The sequence below is a fragment of the Zootoca vivipara genome, chromosome 16 (genome assembly GCF_963506605.1).
Source record: "Zootoca vivipara chromosome 16, rZooViv1.1, whole genome shotgun sequence".
Taxonomy (NCBI): Eukaryota; Metazoa; Chordata; class Lepidosauria; order Squamata; family Lacertidae; genus Zootoca; species Zootoca vivipara.
The window spans coordinates 4,033,999-4,053,675 of NC_083291.1; the positions used below are offsets into that span (position 1 = coordinate 4,033,999).

Below are 19,677 nucleotides of genomic sequence, written 5' to 3' on the forward strand. Positions count from 1 at the left end.
GGTTTATTTATGCCTTAATAAAAGTCTTGTAATTTAGTTTTCCCTCTGCAAGTCAGGTCTTAATCTGTCATTACTTGTCTTGCGATACTATCAGGGTAGGATGACAACCATGGCAGAGCTTATTTACATTCAGGAGAATACCAGATCTCCTGTTGCTGCAGAGAATTAAAATATTTGTTCAGAAGTTTAAAGCAGAAAGCCTATCGAGGCACATTTTCAAAGCAAGCCATCTTTTTTTCCTCCCCCTTGCTTGTGAGAACAAAAACAAAGGATTTCGGGCAAAATACCGTGTTTCTCATATTTTAAGGCATCCCTAAAAAATAAGGCATGGCAGGATTTTCCAGACCTGGCGAAATATAAGGCATACCCCGAAAATAAGACATGCTGGTACGGTATGGCAGGGCACGCCGCGCCAAGTCCCGACCCAGCGGGACCCAGCAAGGGCAGCAGTGCGCGCTTTGCCGCTGCTGCCTTTGCCGGCTCGAGCTCCAAGCCGGCGGCGGGCTGCTGCCTTTGCTGGTTTTCGCTCCGTTGGGGGGGGGAGCAGGAAGTCGCTCGCAACTTTCCGGATCCCTCCCCGCCGGTCTCCTCCTCCTTCCCGCTGCGCCTCCCCTTTCTGGGTTTCTCGGCGGCACCTCCTTCTCCTCTTCCGACGCTGGCTGGCGGCTTTGTGCTGGAATGCCGCATGCGCAGCTTTCAGGTACCGGTAGACGAGGACGCGGGTCGGGGGTGGGGATGCACGTGTGAACGCCCTGGGTGAAGGGTCGGAGGCTGCAAGGCAGGGGTACGAACGCAATTCTCACCTGATTCGGTGGAGCTCGGCAAAGCGCCACTGCTGCCTTTGCCGGCTCGAGCTCCAAGCCGGCGGCGGGCTGCTGCCTTTGCCAGCTCCCGCTCAGTCAGGGCTCGGCAAAAAATAAGACGCCCCCGAAAATAAGCCATAGGCTTATTTTCTTGAGTAAAAAAAATTATAAGACATGACTTATAATATGAGAAACACGGTAGAATAGGAGTACTACTCCAACAATATTATTTTCATCTGCAGCCAAAGGGGCACTTGAACTAATATGAAGTAGGAATCAAAGTAACTTTATGTGAAACAATAAGACCATCATTGGTTTCTCTGTATCAACATTGCACCTGGAATATAATCTGTTCCGATTTCAAGTTGCCTGGGCATGGTTCCAAATAACTACTTCAGGTACCCCCCCACCATTCAGGATATAATCCCCACTGGGATTTTTTTGTCTAGGAAAAAAATTTTTTTGATAACGTGAACCCACATGTCATATTACACTGAAAGTCCCCTTGGTTTCAGAAATATGCTGCGTGGGGCAGGATAGAGCAGCAGTGCAAATTAAACCCCCTTGGGCATGTAAAAATAGTTGTGTGGGGCTCTTAGCCATTATGTGGAACCAGAGTTTTGGGGTGCGAAGAGGCTGGTGAAACCAGACTATGGTTTTAATTTTATTTCCATTTAATTTTTCTTGGCCAGAGTTGTAGTTTGAATTATCAACGGCCATTGGTATAAAAAACATTTGAGAGAATGCATTGTAAGGTAAAGGACTCTTGGACAGTTGACTCCAGTTGAATTCGACTATGGGGTGCAGCGCTCATTTCGCTTTCTGGCCGAGGGAGCCGGCGTTTGTCCACAGAAAGCTTTCCGGGTCATGTGGCCAGCAGGACTAAACCGCTTCTGGCACAACAGAACACTATGATGGAAAGCAGAGCGCACAGAAACGCCATTTACCTTCCCGCCGCAGTGGTACCTATTTATCTGCTTTCACTGGTGTGCTTTCAAACTGCTAGGTGGGCAGGAGCTGGGACAGAGCAACACCCTGTTGTGCAGATTCGAACCACCGACCTGATCGGCAAGCCCAAGAGGCTCAGTGGTTTAGCACAGCACCACCCACATCCCTACAGAATGCATTGTTTTCTATCTCTGTTGTTTAAAATTAGAACTTTATATATACACATAACATTCGGGCTAATGCTATACCAGTCTTCCCCCCCCCCCCCAACACGATTGCCAGAGAGATTTTAAAAGAAAATAAAAATATTTCCAGGATGGGAAAGCACAGTTTCTAAAAGCAAAGCATCACCTCTGGTTAATTTTTAATGAATAATGGTTCTGACTAAAACAAAGAAATGTGCGGGGATAGAATCATTCACGGCTTTGAAAGGTGAAACGAGAATACAATTCAATTCCACAAGGTACTGTATTCTGCTGTATCTATAACCAGAGGGAAAAGAATATATACACTCTGAGTACCTGGCCACAGACTATCAAGGAATTACAGTAAAAGCACTAAATAATTTATGCAGTGATGAGTGTGTGAGAATTGTCCTGCGCAAATACAGCTACAGTGCAAAGAGCAAGCAAGTCTTTATTAAACAAATGAAGCAAAAACCAATGAAAAGTGACAAAGATTACTCCAGTGACAACGGGGAGGGTGTCTGGTGTTTGTTTTTTTTCCTTTGCTTTTTAGCAAAACAGAACAAGAAGGAAGGACTGGACTCTTTACTAACGTTTGTGTGTCCAAAAGTTGAAAAACTCAGCTGAATCTCCAAGTGATCATAATATGTTCAAATAAATCTTACACGCTCGTTTCCTCTAAGTGCCACTGTTCTACTGGTTAAACGTCGACACTCATGTAAAAATGAATTCTAAGCCTTGGGTTCAAAGAGGTACTTTGGGCGCAGCTGTGGAACTGGATAGAACCAATGGGGTTTTTCTTCCTTGCTGGACTACCAAGCCATATCAAACTGATTGGAAGTCAAAAGATGTGGTCAAGCACAGTTGGTTGCTGCTTAAGAAAGCTAAACCCAAAGCTCCCTTGAGTTCATGGAACAATTGTGTTGTTCCTTGAATCAGCGTTTATGCTGCAATTGTTTCCTGAAGATGTTTAGTATTTTCCCATGGTTTGTGGCATGTGGCTCTGGAGATGTGCCACACCAGCTTCGGGGAAATGCAACCCCTGGCTGTGAACCACAAACAATGGCGTAAGTGGATTTAATCTCACGGTCAACACCAGGGTGCAGAAGTATCCACATATCAAGCATGTAGTAAAAAACAAACCAAAAAATGAGAAATTTCATTGTTCCCACAAGGGGACAGTGACAATAAAGATCTATTCTATTCTGTTCTATTCTATTCTATTCTATTCTATGCTGAGGCAACCAATTAACAATTTCTGCCAATTAACAATCCTTGAAACAATGAAAAGGTAAACCACCATGAGGTGCAAATATATGTGTAAACAACCTTCACATATACAAGGAGATTCAAAAATGTGTGCAAAATCTCATGCTCAAAGTCATAAAAGTCCAGTATAAGTTCATAGGTGCATCATATGAACTTCTTATTATTTAAGAAAGAGTCCGCCCCCTGAGGAAACCATTCCTGTGAAACGGGCAAGAAGCTGGCCACCCGTCGGATGAGATAAGAACATATGGGAAGAGATAAGAATGCATGATACATCATAGCACTTTCTTGTCGGACTTGATTATTGCACGTTATACTGGACTTTTATGACTTCGAGCATGAGATTTTGCACACATTTTTGAATCTCCTTGTATATGTGAAGGTTGTTTATACATATATTTGCACCTCACGGTGGTTTACCTTTTCATTGTTTCACCAACATCGCCATGTTGTCTGTTGTTGCTGCTACAATTAACAATCCTTGGCAGCATATAGCTAGGACCATGTTCAGCCACCTTATACGGTGAAGATACCACTGAAGAGTTGCCTGACAGAATAGCCCATCCGGCCAGGAAAATTTGAGAACTGTGTGTGTCCTCCATGGCCTCCCAGAGGGTCCTCCTCTACCACAGGCATGTGGCCTTGTTCGTGAGGCTTTACTAGGTGCATAGCTTGTGCATGTGTGGGTAGGTAAAGGTAAAAAAAGTAAAGGACCCCCGGACGGTTAAGTCCAGTCAAAGGCAACTATGGGGTTGCAGCGTTCATCTCGCTTTCAGGCCGAGGGAGCCGGCGTTTGTCCTCAGGCAGCTCTCCGGGTCATGTGGACAGCATGTGGCCAACCTAGCAGTTCGAAAGCACGCAGTGCAAGTAGATAAATAGGTACTGCTCTGGTGGGAAGGTAAACAGCGTTTCCATGCGCTGCTCTGGTTCGCCAGAAGCGGCTTTGTCATGCTGGCCACATGACCCGGAATTTGTACACCGGCTCCCTCGGCCAATAATGTGAGATGAGCGCTGCAACCCCAGAGTCGGTCACGACTGGACCTAATGGTCAGGGGTCCCTTTACCTTTACCAACACTTTGAATTGTGTCCGGAAACGTACAATGCCGGGAGTGGCTCTACAGGATCGCTCCACCAGACTAGATGCTATAGTTTACTGCTTATAATTAGCAAGAAAATTGTACCATTTGCCCCAAATGTACTGCCTGAAGATCCAAGATACCCGGGATATGATAAGCAGGGGGGAAAACGGAAGCCATTACCTGTCTGGTTAACCACTTCTTGTAGCTCTACCATTGAACTGAGGACAGCGGCAAGGAGACTAGGACTGGTAAGCCAATTAAGCGCTTGAAGAGAACGGACATGTTCCTTCTGTTTTTCTGCATGACAAAAAAAGTGAAAACAATCCAATGGTATCCCGTAGTATTAGATTAAAAACACGTTTTGGTACATTGCTAAAACAATCACTCGGATTTGGAGGCTACTTGCCAAAACCACGCATGTACTCAAGATATTTGTAACAAGTTTTAGCTGCTTATACGTGTGCAAAAGGGTTGAACCCAAAGTCCTCCCAGCACCATGATCCTACTCTCCAAATGATGCCCCCAACCAGAAGCTGTTCAAAATAAAATAAAATATACAGGGTCAAAAACGTCCCACTGTCTAGTAGCCATGACTACCCAAATATTGCAGATGAGGAAGTGAAGTTGAAAGAACAGTGGCTCAAGACCATCTAGGGAGCTCACAGCAGAGGAGACATTTAACCCAGAGACTTTCTAGTGACTAGTCCATAGCTCACACTCTTTAGCAACCAGGAGAAGGGATATAGCTTAGAAGGAGAGCACATGATGGTCGGCTCTTCTGAAACGCTAAACAGCTGCTGCCAGTCAGATGGACAGGGCTGAGAAAGATGGACCAGACTTTACTTGGGATAAGCAACTTCCTGTGCTCTCCCGGTATGCCCCGCAGAGGACATTAAGGTCCACAAATAATAACATACTGAAGATCCTGAGTCACAAGGTGGTTAGACTGGCCTCGACCACGACCAGGGCCTTCTCAGTACTAGCCCCGACCTGGTGGAACGCTCTCTCTCAGGAGACTAGGGCCCAGGGGGAGTTGTCATCTTTTCGTGGGGCCTGCAAGACGGAGCTGTTCTGCTTGGCCTTTGGACTGACTCAGTCTGACCCCGGTGTTACCCTCCCCTAAGGTTTTATCCTACAGATATTTAAATGAGGTTGCACTTGTAGATTCCTAATTTTAAAATTGAATTTTAACATTGTATTTAATCTGCATTTTAATCGATTTTTTTTTTCAATGCTTGCTTTGATATTCTTGTTGTTAGCTGCCCTGAGCCTGGTCTTGACTAGGAAGGGTGGGGTATTATTATTATTATTATTATTATTATTATTATTATGCTATGCTCATGCTACACTAACTCTTACAAATCTGCAAACGTTCCAGTTACTAATCTCATGGCAGTTCAATTCAGGTATGCCAAACCATAGATTACAACTGAAAAAGCCTTCCCCCTGGTTACCATAAAGCAATTTCTGTGATTCCATTGGTACAGCACTCCGTGGGACAACACAAAAGCCCGATCTCCTAATCATGGTTAAAACATGTGCCACAGGCTTGCACACTTCCACCTCGCGCTTTAAGATTGTTTTAACCATGGAGAAGCAACGGCCATGGCTCAAACTAGCCAGCAGAGCTCACACGACGAGAGTATGAACTGGGTTTACAAAGCCTGGATTGGAAGGGATCTCGTTTGTGTTAAGCATGGCTGGCCCTGGTGCAGACAGCATGCTACGCTATACGATGGAACAAACGATGGAAAGAAGACCTGAAGCCACATGGAAGGCGTATGACATACAGTGGTACCTCTACTTACGGATAACTCTACTTACGAATGTTTCTACTTACGAATGGAGCTCCGTCCGCCATCTTGGATGCGGTTTAGATAGGATTTTTTCTACTTACGAATTTTTTCTCCCAATGCATTCCTATGGGATTCGACTTGCAAATTTTTTCTACTTACAAATGTGCGTTTGGAACGCATTAAATTCGTAAGTAGAGGTACCACTGTACTCTGCGTTTCCTAAACACAATTAGACACTGGGTCACAGTAAATTCAGATTCAGTTTACCATCAGTTCAGATGTGTGTGTGTGTTTCCTGTGTATTTAACACAATCTCTGGAGTTTGGGGCTCTTTTAATTAACCCGCTAAATTTGGTCTAACAGCTTAAACATAATTTCCCCCCCTCAAATTATAAAGCCTATGCCCCCCCATTGCCTTGCCATGATATAATTGTTATTTAAGTACTGAAAGTGCAGTTTGACACAAAACATATAAATCACCGGATGATTATCTTACTTGACAGGTTCTGCGCATCCTTGGAGTCTCCTGCACAGACCAGGATTCCTATGCCTTCTCTGAAGTTGTCCACCCAGGAGAACAGGGAGCTGCAGGACTGGCCCAAGAGATGAAGCCTGTTGGCGGCCAGAACGGCAATGACGCCCTTGCGGAAGAGGTGGAGGATGCTGCTTCCATGCTTTTGCTTCTTCCCCTGGCCGTCGCTCGGCTTCCTTTCCTCGGCCTCGGACAAAACGTTGGCCAGAGTCCGGATCTCTTGCTTGAAAACGTCGCAGGTGTTGACTTGATCTTGAAGGAGGTCCCTTTGAGTCGACAAGGTGCACGAGCGGCTGTAGAGCGCATACAAGGCTCCGGAAAGCAGTGCGCATGCAGCCAGAAGAGACATGTGCTCTTTTTGGTTTTGGGTCAACATGGTCTTGAAGTGCGAGTTCTCAAAGAGCAACTGCTCCAACCTCTTTTCGGCAGCAGCAAACTTCTCTTTGGCTTTCTCTGCCATTTCTTGATATTTCTGGAAATGTGGGAGGAGATACATGTTTCAAGGAACGGAATCAAACTGGCAGCCGCTTTATAAATTGGGAGAAAGGGCACAAGGGGCCGCACGACAAAGTCCAGGCATCAAAGCCCTGGGGCTGCTGCATCGCTCTGTAACCAGCCCATTAAACCCAACCTCTGCAAAGGCATGTTCAAAATTATGAGCTCGCTAAAGAGCCAATGAAAGAGAAGCTGCTTTTTAAAACCAAACTGAAACAAACCAAAACAAAAAAACCAAGCCCTAATCTCATATTCCAAACCTATAATAGTCAAGATCAGGCATCCCCAAACTGCGGCCCTCCAGATGTTTTGGCCTACAACTCCCATGATCCCTAGCTAACAGGACCAGTGATCAGGGATGATGGGAATTGTAGTCCAAAACATCTGGAGGGCCGAAGTTTGGGGATGCCTGGTCAAGACACTCATCAGTGGAGGAAGAGAGGCAGGGATAAAGATCAATTTGTATTACTAGAAGGACTTTAGGGGGTAAAGGGTAAAGGGGTCCCCTGACCATCAGGTCCAGTTGTGTCCGACTCTGGGGTTGCAGCGCTCATCTCACTCTATAGGCTGAAGGAGTCGGCGTTTGTCTGCAGACAGCTTCCAGGTTATGTGGCCAGCATGACCAAGCTGCTTCTGGCGAACCAGAGCAGCAAATGGAAAGGCCGTTTGCCTTCCCGCTGGAGCGGTCCCTATTTATCTACTTGCACTTTGATGTGCTTTCGAACTGCTAGGTGGGCAGGAGCAGGGACCAAGTTGCAGGGATACGAACCGCCGACCTTCTGATCAGCAAGCCCTAGACTCTGTGGTTTAACCCACAGCACCACCTGGGGACTTTAGAACAGCCCTATTGCACTGCCTGAGTGACTAAAAGTTAAAGGAAAGAAATTTGGGAAAAGTTACATCCTGCAGACAGGAAAAAACTATTCTGGAATGCATATATTAAATATTTTGAATAACTGTTGCTACTGCTGATAATTGTCAGATAGGCAAGTGTTGACTTCAGCTTCCAACTTAACATAATAACTACTGTATTTTATCCATCCATAAGACACCCCCATATATAAGAGCCCCACCCCTATTTCGGCGGACTCAATTTGAAGAAAATGAGGGGAGATGGCCCAAAGTTGTTGGGCCTCTCCCTCCACACAGCTGCAGGCAGGAAACACTCCATAGATCGGTTGGCGGGAGCGCAACCTCCCCTGGTGCTGCCGTGTGGGGAAAATGACCCAGGGAGTGCCCCCCCCCGTGTGCAGCGACATCGCGGAATGTTGTGCTCCTGCCAACCAGTTGGCTGGCAGCACACAGCTTCTCTCCCCCCCCCCACCATGCCACTATCTGTGTATTGGGCAACCCCAGTGTTCTGACGTGATTTTTAAGTAAAAAAACTTCGTCCAATACACGGGAAAATATGGTAACGCAGGCCAATTGTGCAGTAATCGTTAACCACCTTACCTATGAGCAAGAGCAAAGTCTACTGCTTAAAGAACAATTATGCTAAGATTTTGTTTTTTTTGTTTTTGTTTTTTAAAAAAAGAACAGGACACATGGCTGGGTTAAGTTAGTTTAGCAAAAGAGAATAGTAAACTAGGGAAAACCTGGAGAGACAGAAATAGATAGGCAGCAGCTGGAAAGGGGAAAGTAAAGGTGATCTTTTAATTACTTTGCAATCAAGCCCCTACTTATATATTCACAGATTAATTATGTCTCGGGCAGAATTGTATTTTCCAGAGAACGCTCTTTGTATTATTTGATCAATCACTTATTGCTTTTTTCTTCACATACATAATACCTGCTATTCCAATGAATGCTCAAAAACTTAATTCAGACAAGTACGTAAATTAATGACTGAGTAATAAGCATTGTGAGATTGAAGTCACAGTGATATAGAAAGTACTTTGCGATACGCGTACAGAGAGAGAGAGAGAGAGAGAGAGAGAGAGAGAGAGAGAGAGAGAGAGAGAGAGAGCGCAACACCTCTAATTCATTCAATCCATGAAAAGGAGCATGGATGTAGATGCCTACTGCAAAGTTTCAACATAATAAAAAGCTTTGAATGCAGTATTTGCATAAGTTTAATTCATTCATGGCCTTGAATGCCAATTCACTAGACAGGCTAACAGTTTGCCTTTCTATTGAATCGACATCCTGGGCTATTAATACATTTATCTACTTTAAGCTACGTTAGCGGAATGGAAAATGAATATTTTACCGTCTCAGGAAATTACGCCTCATCAACAAGGCTAGCCAATGGGATGCCCTCTAGATTTTGTTGAACTACAACTCCCACCATTCCTGACCCTTGGCCACAATGCTAGTTGAGGCTGATGGGAGTTGCAGTCCAAAGGAAGCTGGCTACCTTCCATATTTAAACATTATTTTAAAATGCGAGTGGAAGTGAACATTCACGTAATTCAAACTCACAGAAAGGAAGCATTATTACAATAATTAATTAACCATTTAATACTTAAATCAGGTAGCTCTCTTGAATGACCGTTTCCTTGCTTCCATTTTGGCAACCCTATCAACCGAATTGTCAAAAGAGAGTTGCAGAGAAGGCTTTCCATGGAGATCTTAAGGCGGTTAAGCGTTCCTTGACTTGTAATAGGCAGGCTTCATTTGTGCAATGGAACTGCATTAAAGGTATTCTCTGTGCACAGTGCTGGATACAACCCACAGGGCGTATGGCTAATTCCTCCCCCATTTAAGAAACCATGGCTGTTGCGGGAATTAAATCTGGGCAGATGTCCGCAACCCTGTACACAACACTCACATTAATTTGGATCCCCCTTTTACATAAGATTGGCATTGGAACTATTTAAGGTTCCACAAGCAAATGATGTAGATTAAACCTAGGCACACCTGCTTGCTTTAAAGCAACTCATCCATACAAAGCAACCGAAACAATCTTCATAGTGACGTGTACTTTGACTGCAGTTCTCAGTTGCTGTGTCAAAGCAACCTTTGTTCAAGAAAGCTTGCTTGTGGTTTTTTGGAAGAAAAATGCCACGTTCTTTGCAAAAGGGAGAGGGAGAAGGAACCCTGAAATTGCTGAAAAGGAACGGATCTTCCAAAATAAGTGTAAAATGTGATGGGGACTGCATAAATAAGCAACAACCAGAGTTAAAAGGTGTCAATCATGGGGAAAGAGTATACCAAACACCAAAAATCTCTGGCTATATACACATACATGAATAATGCATGCAAAGTCTTATACAGAATGGATATTAGTATTTCCCGTTAGGCAAAAAATGCAAGGGCTAATTCCATTAATTAATCCCTACAATCCTGGAAATGCCCTTAACAAAAGACCACACCCCACAATTTCACTTCAAAATGAAACCTGAACATCAACCCAGAAACTACAACTGATTTTTGCTGATTTTAGAAGGAGCAAAAAAGTAACCTGAATTTGGGAAGCGCGGTGGGGGAGGAAGCACACACTAACAACTTATGGATCTTGGCCCTTGGAGGTGAAACATCCAGAATTTAAGAAGGCAAATATAAACTCAAATATACTATATAAAAAAAAAGCTCAGCTGGCATCTGTTACTAAAAACAAGTAGGCCCAGTATCACACTACACACACACACACACACACACACACACACACACACACACGTATATGTACAGCAATCCTCCTTCCTTTGCAATATAAATGTAGACGCACAGGCTACGTTTCTTCCCTTCGGCAGCTTGTAATTGTTTTGTGCCCAAACCTACGTTACGTCTAATATTTCCTCAGAACCTTAAAAGTACAATTTCTTGAAAGGAACAGCGAGATTCTGTGCCTTGAAAGACTGGCAGCCCGACTTCATGGAGTGGAGCAGCTTTGAGAGGTGGCTCCCTGGGTTACGGCACTCTGCGGACTTCAAGAACCCTTTAAAAAAATTAGTCACTCCCCTGGAGAGTACAACTCTATTTTATCCTGTTTCTTGCTGGGTCTTTATCCTTTATGTTGGCAAGAAGACAAGACTGCAAACTGGAGACTTAATGACACCTGGGCTTCAAAGGACTTCGCTTTATTTCAACTATTTTATTTTCCTCTCTTACAACCCTCACTTTGATTCCACTGAACACATGATAGTCTTCAACTAATTCACCTCTTCTGATAACAGTCCTGCTCCTTCATAAAGCAAGTCAATTCTTCAAAGGGAGGGGCGTCCCTTGCCCTACAGAATCCCCCAAGCCTTCTATTTGACGAGTCTCGTTTCCCCCCCCCCCAATAGATCTATTCACTATCACATTATTTGTTTTTATGTGACTATCTTTTTGCCTGTGTCCCTGTGCTTCTGATTATACCCACAAAAGCAGATAGGTGTTTGTAAAGAAGGTGGCCTATCGATGTTGTTGGACTACAACTCCCATCATCCATGACCTCTGGGCTGGAAATGTTGGGAGCTGGAGTGCCAGCATTGTTGTAGAGGGATACAAGTTCCCCAGCCGTGTGTTATATTAACTCTTGTCGCAGACCCTTAACAATTAATATTAAGTGAGTATTAATTACAGTGGTGCCTCGACTTACGAATTTAATCCGTTCCGAAGGCACCTTTGTAGGTCGAAAAATTCGTAAGTCGAAAAGCGCCATTGGAAACGCGATTTCCCATAGGAATGCATTGGAAACGGAAAAATTCGTAAGTCGAAGCAACCCCACCTAAAAATTCGTAAGTCGAAAAAACCCTATCTAAAAGCGCCGCGGTTTCCGTTCGGATGTCGAGAAATTCGTAAGCGTGCGGCCATTTGCCCCATTCGTAAGTCAGAAAATTTGGTTGTCAAGTCGTTCGTAAGTCGAGGTACCACTGCATACGGAAGATTTACAAAATTAACTCTTGTTGCAGTATCATGGTGGCTACTTCTTTACACCTTAGGGCAGAGGACAACAAAAGCCAGTCAACGGCCTTTGGGTGTTCATAAACTCAGAAAATATAGTCCAACAGATACTGGCCTCCTTGGGGGGGGCCGTCACTTTTAGCCAGGATAAATAGCTTATGCCAAAACTACATTATCTTGCTGCTTCGCACACAAGAGTGCAGACTCTGTCTATGTGTTTAACCACCTTTTGTTACAGCAACTAGCCTATGAACCGATGGCTGGTACACAGTTCAGCACAAAGTGAATTTCAGTAAGTTTAATTCTGCCGCACCGTAGGAATAGCAATCACCAAGAGGGAAAAGCATCTGGTGCTCCGCGTAATAACACAAAGAAGCCAATGTTTTGACTCTGCAGGTAACTTTCGCATGGTAACTAAATGGGAAACACAACCGCAGGATCCAATTAAACAATGCAAGTTCTGGAATGCCTTCACACAAATCCATACACTTCCTAAAGAAAGTAGAAGTTAATAGTACCAAAAAGAGAGAGAAAGAAAACCATTTCTTTTAAGCATACAGAAATTCCCAAGCAATTTTAAAATTGGTTTGGAACCCAAACCACTGAAATAATATACTAAATATTTAAAGAATACTTTTAGAAGTTTATGGTTTCCTGGCAGAAATATTGTACCTGTGCCCTTGCATGAACTTCCCCGAGGAGCCCAGAATATTGCTGTTCCAATTCCTTCTTCTGCTTCAGCCAACAGCTTTCCTGAGCTTTCATCTGTTCCGTTACTTTGCTGAAAGTGTCTTCCTGGGTCTGCTGAAGCTCCCTCATCGTATCGGACTTGTTCTTACAAACATACTCAAGGTGCGATATCTGCATGGTTAGCATGAAAGAAAATCTTTGCTTAGCACTCTTTATGGGTATATTCCCAGCCCTAACTTAAACCAGGGCACTTGGAAACGTATTCCACATCGTGGGCCGAACCCCGCAACCCGGGGGAGGAATCAAGCACTCTTTGGTAACGGTGAAAAGCCAGCTATATCCAGAGTTCTGACTCACGTTGCACAAATGAAAATTCTGATAATAAACTAGTATGCAGGCTTCACTATTGGTTTATCTTCCAAAAACCTCAGCATAAAGACCCACCTTAGTGAAAGAAACAAGCCAGGAGATCAGGGGTGTAGCATGGGGGGGGACAGGGGGGGCATAGCCCTGGATACACAGCTTGTTATTTTTTTAAATGTTTTTTTTATTAAAGATTTCTTGGTTTACAAAAGTATGTGCAATGTCTCTTTTTTCAAGTTACATTTTCTACAGATCAGTTTCATTTGTTGAGACATTAGCGTTGCATTAGGAAGAAAAGGGGGGAAGAGGGGAATGGGGGTGGAGTTGGGTGGCGATGTTCTTATTTTACTTAATGTATGTGTGGGGTTTTGTGTCAGCGCCGCTTGTGTGGGTTCTCTTTACTATTCGCTTTTGTTCCTTTGGTGGCGAGAGAAGTTGGGGTTGGCCGAGGACTTGGGTAGGCAAACAAAGGCCGGGGGGGGCAGATCTGGCCCAATCGCCTTCTCAATCCGAGCCACAGATGGTCCGGGAATCAACGTGATTTTACAAGCGTACAATGTGTCCTTTTATTTATCTCTGGGTTATTTGTGGGGCATAGGAATTCGTTCATTTCCCCCTCAAAAAAATATAGTCCAGCCCCCCCCCCAAGGTCTGAGGGACAGTGGACCGGCCCCCTGCTGGAATAGTTTGCTGACCCCTGCCCTAGGGGTGGGGTTGGTTGTCTTTGATTGGCCGTAGTGATCTTTGTTTTCATGTGTGAGTGGGGTGGGTGGGTATTTTTGAGTCAGGTTAGCCATATTGATTCGTATACCGTTGGTGGATTCTTGTCGTTGTCTTGTTGGGCTGTGTATGTGATAAAGGGGAGCCATACTGGGGTGAAGGCGTCTTCTTCCATTGGTCCCTGTATCAGTTTCAGTTTATTGGTTAGTTTTTTCTAATATGGCTGTTTCCCATACTATTTGGTACCATTGGTCCATGATTACTCCTGACAGGTCTCTCTATGGTGTTTCTGACAACACGATTTTGAGCGGGCACAAACCATGCGTCCCCATGCAGGGATCCCCGTCCTCCTCAGTCTGCCACCGGGGGTCTCTGAATGGCTGCCCGGACATCACCGGAGGGGTGAGCACACCAGGGCCTGCGTTGGCTGGGCAGGTGGTGCAGCACGCCCCATGAACCCTCTGTGACCCGTGCCCACCCAGTGGTGTGGACGGCAAGGGGTGATCTGGCGTGCGTGCAGGGGGGGTGTTCACCCTCTGCCTCCCGCCCAGTGGGTACCCCCCAGACACCACCAAAGGATCCTACACCGCTACAGGAGGTAGTAGGGTCTAGAGCAGGCATAGGCAAACTCCAGCCCTCCAGATGTTTGGGACTACGATTCCCATCATCCCTAGCTAACAGGACCAGTGGTCAGGGATGATGGGAATTGTTGTCCCAAACATCTGGAGGGCCGGAGTTTGCCTATGCCTGGTCTAGAGATCCCGTCCATCAGTCTTCAGGAGAGTTTGGCCGCTAATCTCTCCGTGCCACCTTCCCTGTTGCAAATCAGTAACAGGGACCAAATGATGGATTGGGCAGGTTCTTGTGCTGTGATTAGGCAAACTGCCACATTACAAACTAATCTGATGGGGAAAGCGTTACATACAGTGGTATCTCGACTTACGAATTTAATGCATTCCCAACGCACATTTGTAAGTCGAAAAAAATGGTAAGTCGAATCCCATAGGAATGCATTGAGAGAAAAAAATCGTAAGTCGAAGCAGCCCTATCTAAAAATTCGTAAGTAGAAAAAATCCTATCTAAACCGCATCCAAGATGGCGGACGGAGCTCCGTTCGTAAGTAGAAACATTCATAAGTAGAGTTATTCATAAGCAGAGGTACCACTGTATTTGATATACCCAATGCATAAGCATATGCACAATTTTAGAGAGTAGTAGTAATAATAATAATAATAATTTATTAGTACCCCACCCAGCTTCAAACATATGCAGTTGCTCTGTTTCTCAAAACAACCACTTCTCAAACAGATTAAGTTCTGTCGTTATTGTTTGAAGGTACAGGTGACCCACTCCTGTCAGAATTTCAAATATTTAAAAGCGGTTGTGTGTCGGGTTAAGGAAATGTGCTTAAATTGGCATGTCTCTAGGTTTGTTTTAATGCAGGTAATCTAGACAGCAAGGCGAACGTATTCATTTTATGCAACTTCCGGTGAGAATATTTATTACAGCAAAAGTAGTTTGGGAAGTAGCACTCCCCAGTCAACTAAAGTTAATCTAGCCTCACAATTACCTAATTACCTTTTGGTTTGTTTCAAAACTAGGCTTAATAAAAAACAAGAAGAGGGTTTGGGAGTGTTGATCTTCTTTGGGCTGCTTGGATGAGAAACTGAACCAGTACCATCTTACAAAATGATGGCAATGCCTTCCTTTTTGCCTATTTCAATGTGCATTTGGGGAGCTGTGCCCCTAGATTTTGGAATCTTCTCAGCACCCTGTGAAAGATCCAGGAGCTTCCCCTCTTTCAGTCAGCCTGTGAAGACCTTTATTTTTAGGCAGGCTTTGTATAACCCACATTTCACTAATTGTTTTAATGCTGGCTCTTGATTTAATTCTACTTTTTTTCCTGCCTGCAGTTTTATTTACATGTTTACAATCTTTTAATTCCACTTTGGGAATCTGACAGGATTGAAAAAACATGTGGGAAAGAACCCAAATAAAGAATATAACTGCAGTTTCTATACACTGGGTAGGAATTCATCTCCAACTAAGTCCTAGTCACGGCCATTCTCAACCACTTAGCTGACCGAGGCATTTATTCAGCAGTGTGTAGAGCTTCAAAGTGCCTTTTCGACTACCAGTTTGAATTAAATACAGTACTTTGGGGCGGGGGGCAATATTTCAAACAAAATTTCCTTAGTGCATTCGCTTGGCTCTTAGGTATAGACTTAAACCATCCCTTCATCCTAAACTTGAAATGAGTCCTGGCCGACGCAAAACATTTCCTCCTTCCCGTCCCTCCGGAGTGAGGCCAAAATCTGAAACTTTGCTACTAGACCACAGAACACAACTGCGGCTCACCCAATGAAGTCTGCAGAAGCATGACAACTAAGGCTGTCGAGCCACTTCATCATAACAAAATGAGGGAATTATTTATTTTCAGCGAAAACCACACAGCATATCCAAGAACCTCACTGTCGGGGCCTCCCTTGAGGAAAATATTTATCTTCTTTAAACTCATGATGTATTTATCACTACACCCCTGCATTATATTTACAAAATGTAAGCATATCAAAGAAGAGCAACGGCCATTTCTTGGGAACACTCTCCAAATAATTCCTCCAATTCGCAAGCAAATATTTTAAAGATGATGTTCCTCGAGTCGGTGCATTTTGTTTCTGCTTTATGCCGAGATAAAGAGTTGGTTTATTAGTGTAAATGACTAAGTTCTTTGAATAGCTTCATCAGTAAGATTAATTTATTTTCTTTTAATTAGGTCCCTGTGGCTAACACTGGCTAGTAGTATTAGCAAGTCCTGCATAGAAGTTGGAGCTTAGAGACTTCATAAAGACTTCAGTCACATTTACATGCCCACAGCAATGGCATCAAACCGAGCTGTAGACAAGCCGTAATTAACGGTATTGAATTATTAACACCCAAATTCTTTTTGAAATAAGATGAATGTCAGTCCTTTTTAACGATACTGTGATGTGGACAAATGTCACTGGATTTAATAGAGTCGGCTGGTGCCTAAGGACAGTACCTTCTCATTAGCCTTGTTGAGGTCCAAGATCAGGGCATCAACATTCTCCTGCAAGACTGTGCAAAGCTCTGGCCAGGAGAATTTATCCAGGATGCCTTCTGGTTGTTTTAGAAGAACGCAGCCGGCTACCAAATGCTGGTACAAAGTGTGGAGGAAGGTTAGCTTCTCCTGCGAGACAGGATTGAATAAAAAGGAAGAGGGGGAAAGGGGGGGGGGATAACTGTAAATGGAGTCAGAGTCCAATGAAATATGTCATGTAAACAATAATGTGTGTGTTCCAAAGGAATATACGACCTATGCTCCAATCATTAGTCAAAATCAGAAAACAGATAATTGCCCATTATATATATACACACACAAACACAAAAGCTGATCCTGCAGACACTTTCTAGAAGCCGGGGCACCTGCTTTTCTCTCTGACAATGGGCAGAATGAAGAGAAGCAGGATCAGACCCCACACAATTATGCAAACCATAACCAACATATTTCCAGTTACAGGTAGGTAGCCGTGTTGGTCTGACGCAGTCGAAACAAAATTTAAAAATTCCTTCCAGTAGCACCTCAGAGACCAACTAAGTTTGTCACTCGTATGAGCTTTCGTGTGCATGCACACTTCTTCTGTTTCAGTAAAAAAAATGTAAAAAAAGAGAGTTTTTGAGCTATTTTAATGCAAATTGCCCAAATCTACACTAACAACATGAGCCGGTTCCCCCAGACATATAAAGCAATTTCCACCCAGTCGCTTTCGTGTGCATGCACACTTCTTTTGTTTCAGTAAAAAAAAAAAAAATGAGTTTTTGAACTATTTTTAATGCAAATTGCCCAAATCTACACTAACAACATGAGCTGGTTTCCCCTGTTTAGGTAAGCTTTTAACCTTTCAGAAATTAGTGTATTTTAATATTTCTGTTGGAAGCCGCCCTGAGTGGCTGGGGAAACCCAGCCAGATGGGCGGGGTATAAATAATAAATTATTATTATTATTATTAAGCAATTTCCACCCAGTCACTGCTTACGAAGGCTGAATATCACCTATGTCCGGGAGATTCCGGACATCTGGCAACCCTACTCAAAAGTAAATTCCACTGGGTTATACCAATGCTATTGGAAGGGAGGGGGGCCGTCTCCCCCACCTCAATTCCCTCCAGAGCTTCCTGTGCCACTTTCCACACTGTTCTGGAGGGTCCCCTACACTCTAGAGCAAAAACAAGGGCGTGGGGCCTGCAGAAGGAATCAGTGAAAGCTACCCACCCCTTTCCATTGATGGATGCGTCATCTGGATCAAAATTGGATTCCACTCACTCAGAGGCGGAGCTAGCTGCTGCAGCGCCCAGAACGGCGTGCATCCGTGGGGGTGGCGCTAGCCGCCCAAGGGGCAGGACGAGCGTCCCAGAGGACAAGGCACACATCCTGGGGGGTGCTCCAGCCGCGAGCCTCCCAGGGGGGTGCCACCCATGGCAACAGTCGGGGAGGCGGCGCAGTGATGTCACACACACCCCAGGGATGGCACCCGGGGCGGGTCGCACCCACCTTTCTCAGCCTCTGCATTCGCCGAGTCCAATCGGACTGCTGCTTCAGACATGTGAAATAATTTGGGGGGGGGGTTCTTGTATTAACCGTATCCAGTACATAGGTTGCAACACAAATATATTTGGGAAAACGAATTAGACTATTCATTCCTTGGAGGCTTTTAAGCAGAGGTTGGATGGCCATCTGTCATGGATGCTTTAGTTGAGATTCCTGCACTGAAGGGGGTTGGACTAGATGACCCTTAGGGTCACCTCCCAACTCTATAATTCTGCGATTACATTATTAGCTATGGAGTCAACATTATATAGATTAACCTCTCCTTCTGGTTTCTCATCTGTCTACAGGGCAGATGGAGTGCATCCTGCCTCATTTCACATGATGCAAACTGATTAAGAGTTTTTTCCCTAAGTCCAAACCAAAAGCTAGAATCCCGATCCAAACCCCACCGGGTTTGGTGAAAAGATTTCCACGGCTTCCAGTATGCTTTAGATACAGTCCAACTCAAAACGTTTCCAAAGATATTTTACAAAGGCATTAAGAATGGAATTGCTATTGTGATATTTTTTTCCCCCTCTTCCCCTCGACCATATTCTGGTGTTTTAAATCCCCCATGGGAAACCACCAACAAGGCACGGTGGAATATTAACAAAAAGCGTTTCCACCCGATCTTTCGCTTCTCGCCGTTAATTTAATCTGTCGCCATTGTGTCCTTTTTGCTTGGGCTGTGATAAACCAAGCGTGGCAATCATCCGTTTGGCCTGGAGAAGGAATCCAAGGTCCCAGAATCAATTCACACATGTCGAACCCAACCACAACGCTGTAGACACGCTGACTTTACAATATAGTCAGGCTTCTAGTTTCCTCTACTTTAATCACTATCTGATGAGAAGAACAATTCCAACTGATCCATATGGACACAATTTAAATCCCAGACTGTTAGAAGGGTGGAAAGAATGTTTCCTTTTTACTCACTTGGCATTCCCGCTCGTATTTGTTAGAGTAATGAGCTCAATATGCAGCACAATTCAGATAAAGAATAATACAGTTGATGTACCTAGCGCAGGAAAAGTTGTGTGTGCAAAAAACAACAACCAACCAACCAGCAACGACAACTAAGTGCAAGCACACTGTGTATTTTTAAAAATAGGATAAACAACACGGTAGAAGGCATGTTTCAAAATAACACTTCATGAAACAATTATTGTACACAGCAGACCGTAATCTGCCACTACCCAAAAAACAGGAAACTAGTTTTACTTGGTTGGTGGGCGTGTAAAATGAGCCAGATCCTACATGCCGTGCTGCATTTTTTTGGGTTGTCATTTGAAACAGTTAATAGCAATTAGTGCCAAGGGATTGCAAAGCTAATCCATTCCAAATGCAGATATGTTGCAAAGGCA

General features: G+C 44.2%; 1 protein-coding gene across 4 annotated transcripts in view; it reads right to left on the bottom strand.

Moving 5' to 3' along the window:
- The window catches only part of CCDC171 (coiled-coil domain containing 171), a 223,774-nt gene that overhangs the window by 125,057 nt on the left and 79,040 nt on the right, over positions 1-19,677 (bottom strand). For all 4 annotated transcript variants that reach the window (XM_035140705.2, XM_060269247.1, XM_060269246.1 and 1 more), the window contains 4 exons: positions 16,749-16,916; positions 12,608-12,796; positions 6,578-7,085; positions 4,466-4,582 (listed from right to left, as the gene is read on the bottom strand). In XM_035140705.2, the coding sequence (XP_034996596.2) occupies positions 4,466-4,582; positions 6,578-7,085; positions 12,608-12,796; positions 16,749-16,916 (982 nt within the window). The remainder of the gene's footprint in view (positions 1-4,465; positions 4,583-6,577; positions 7,086-12,607; positions 12,797-16,748; positions 16,917-19,677) is intronic.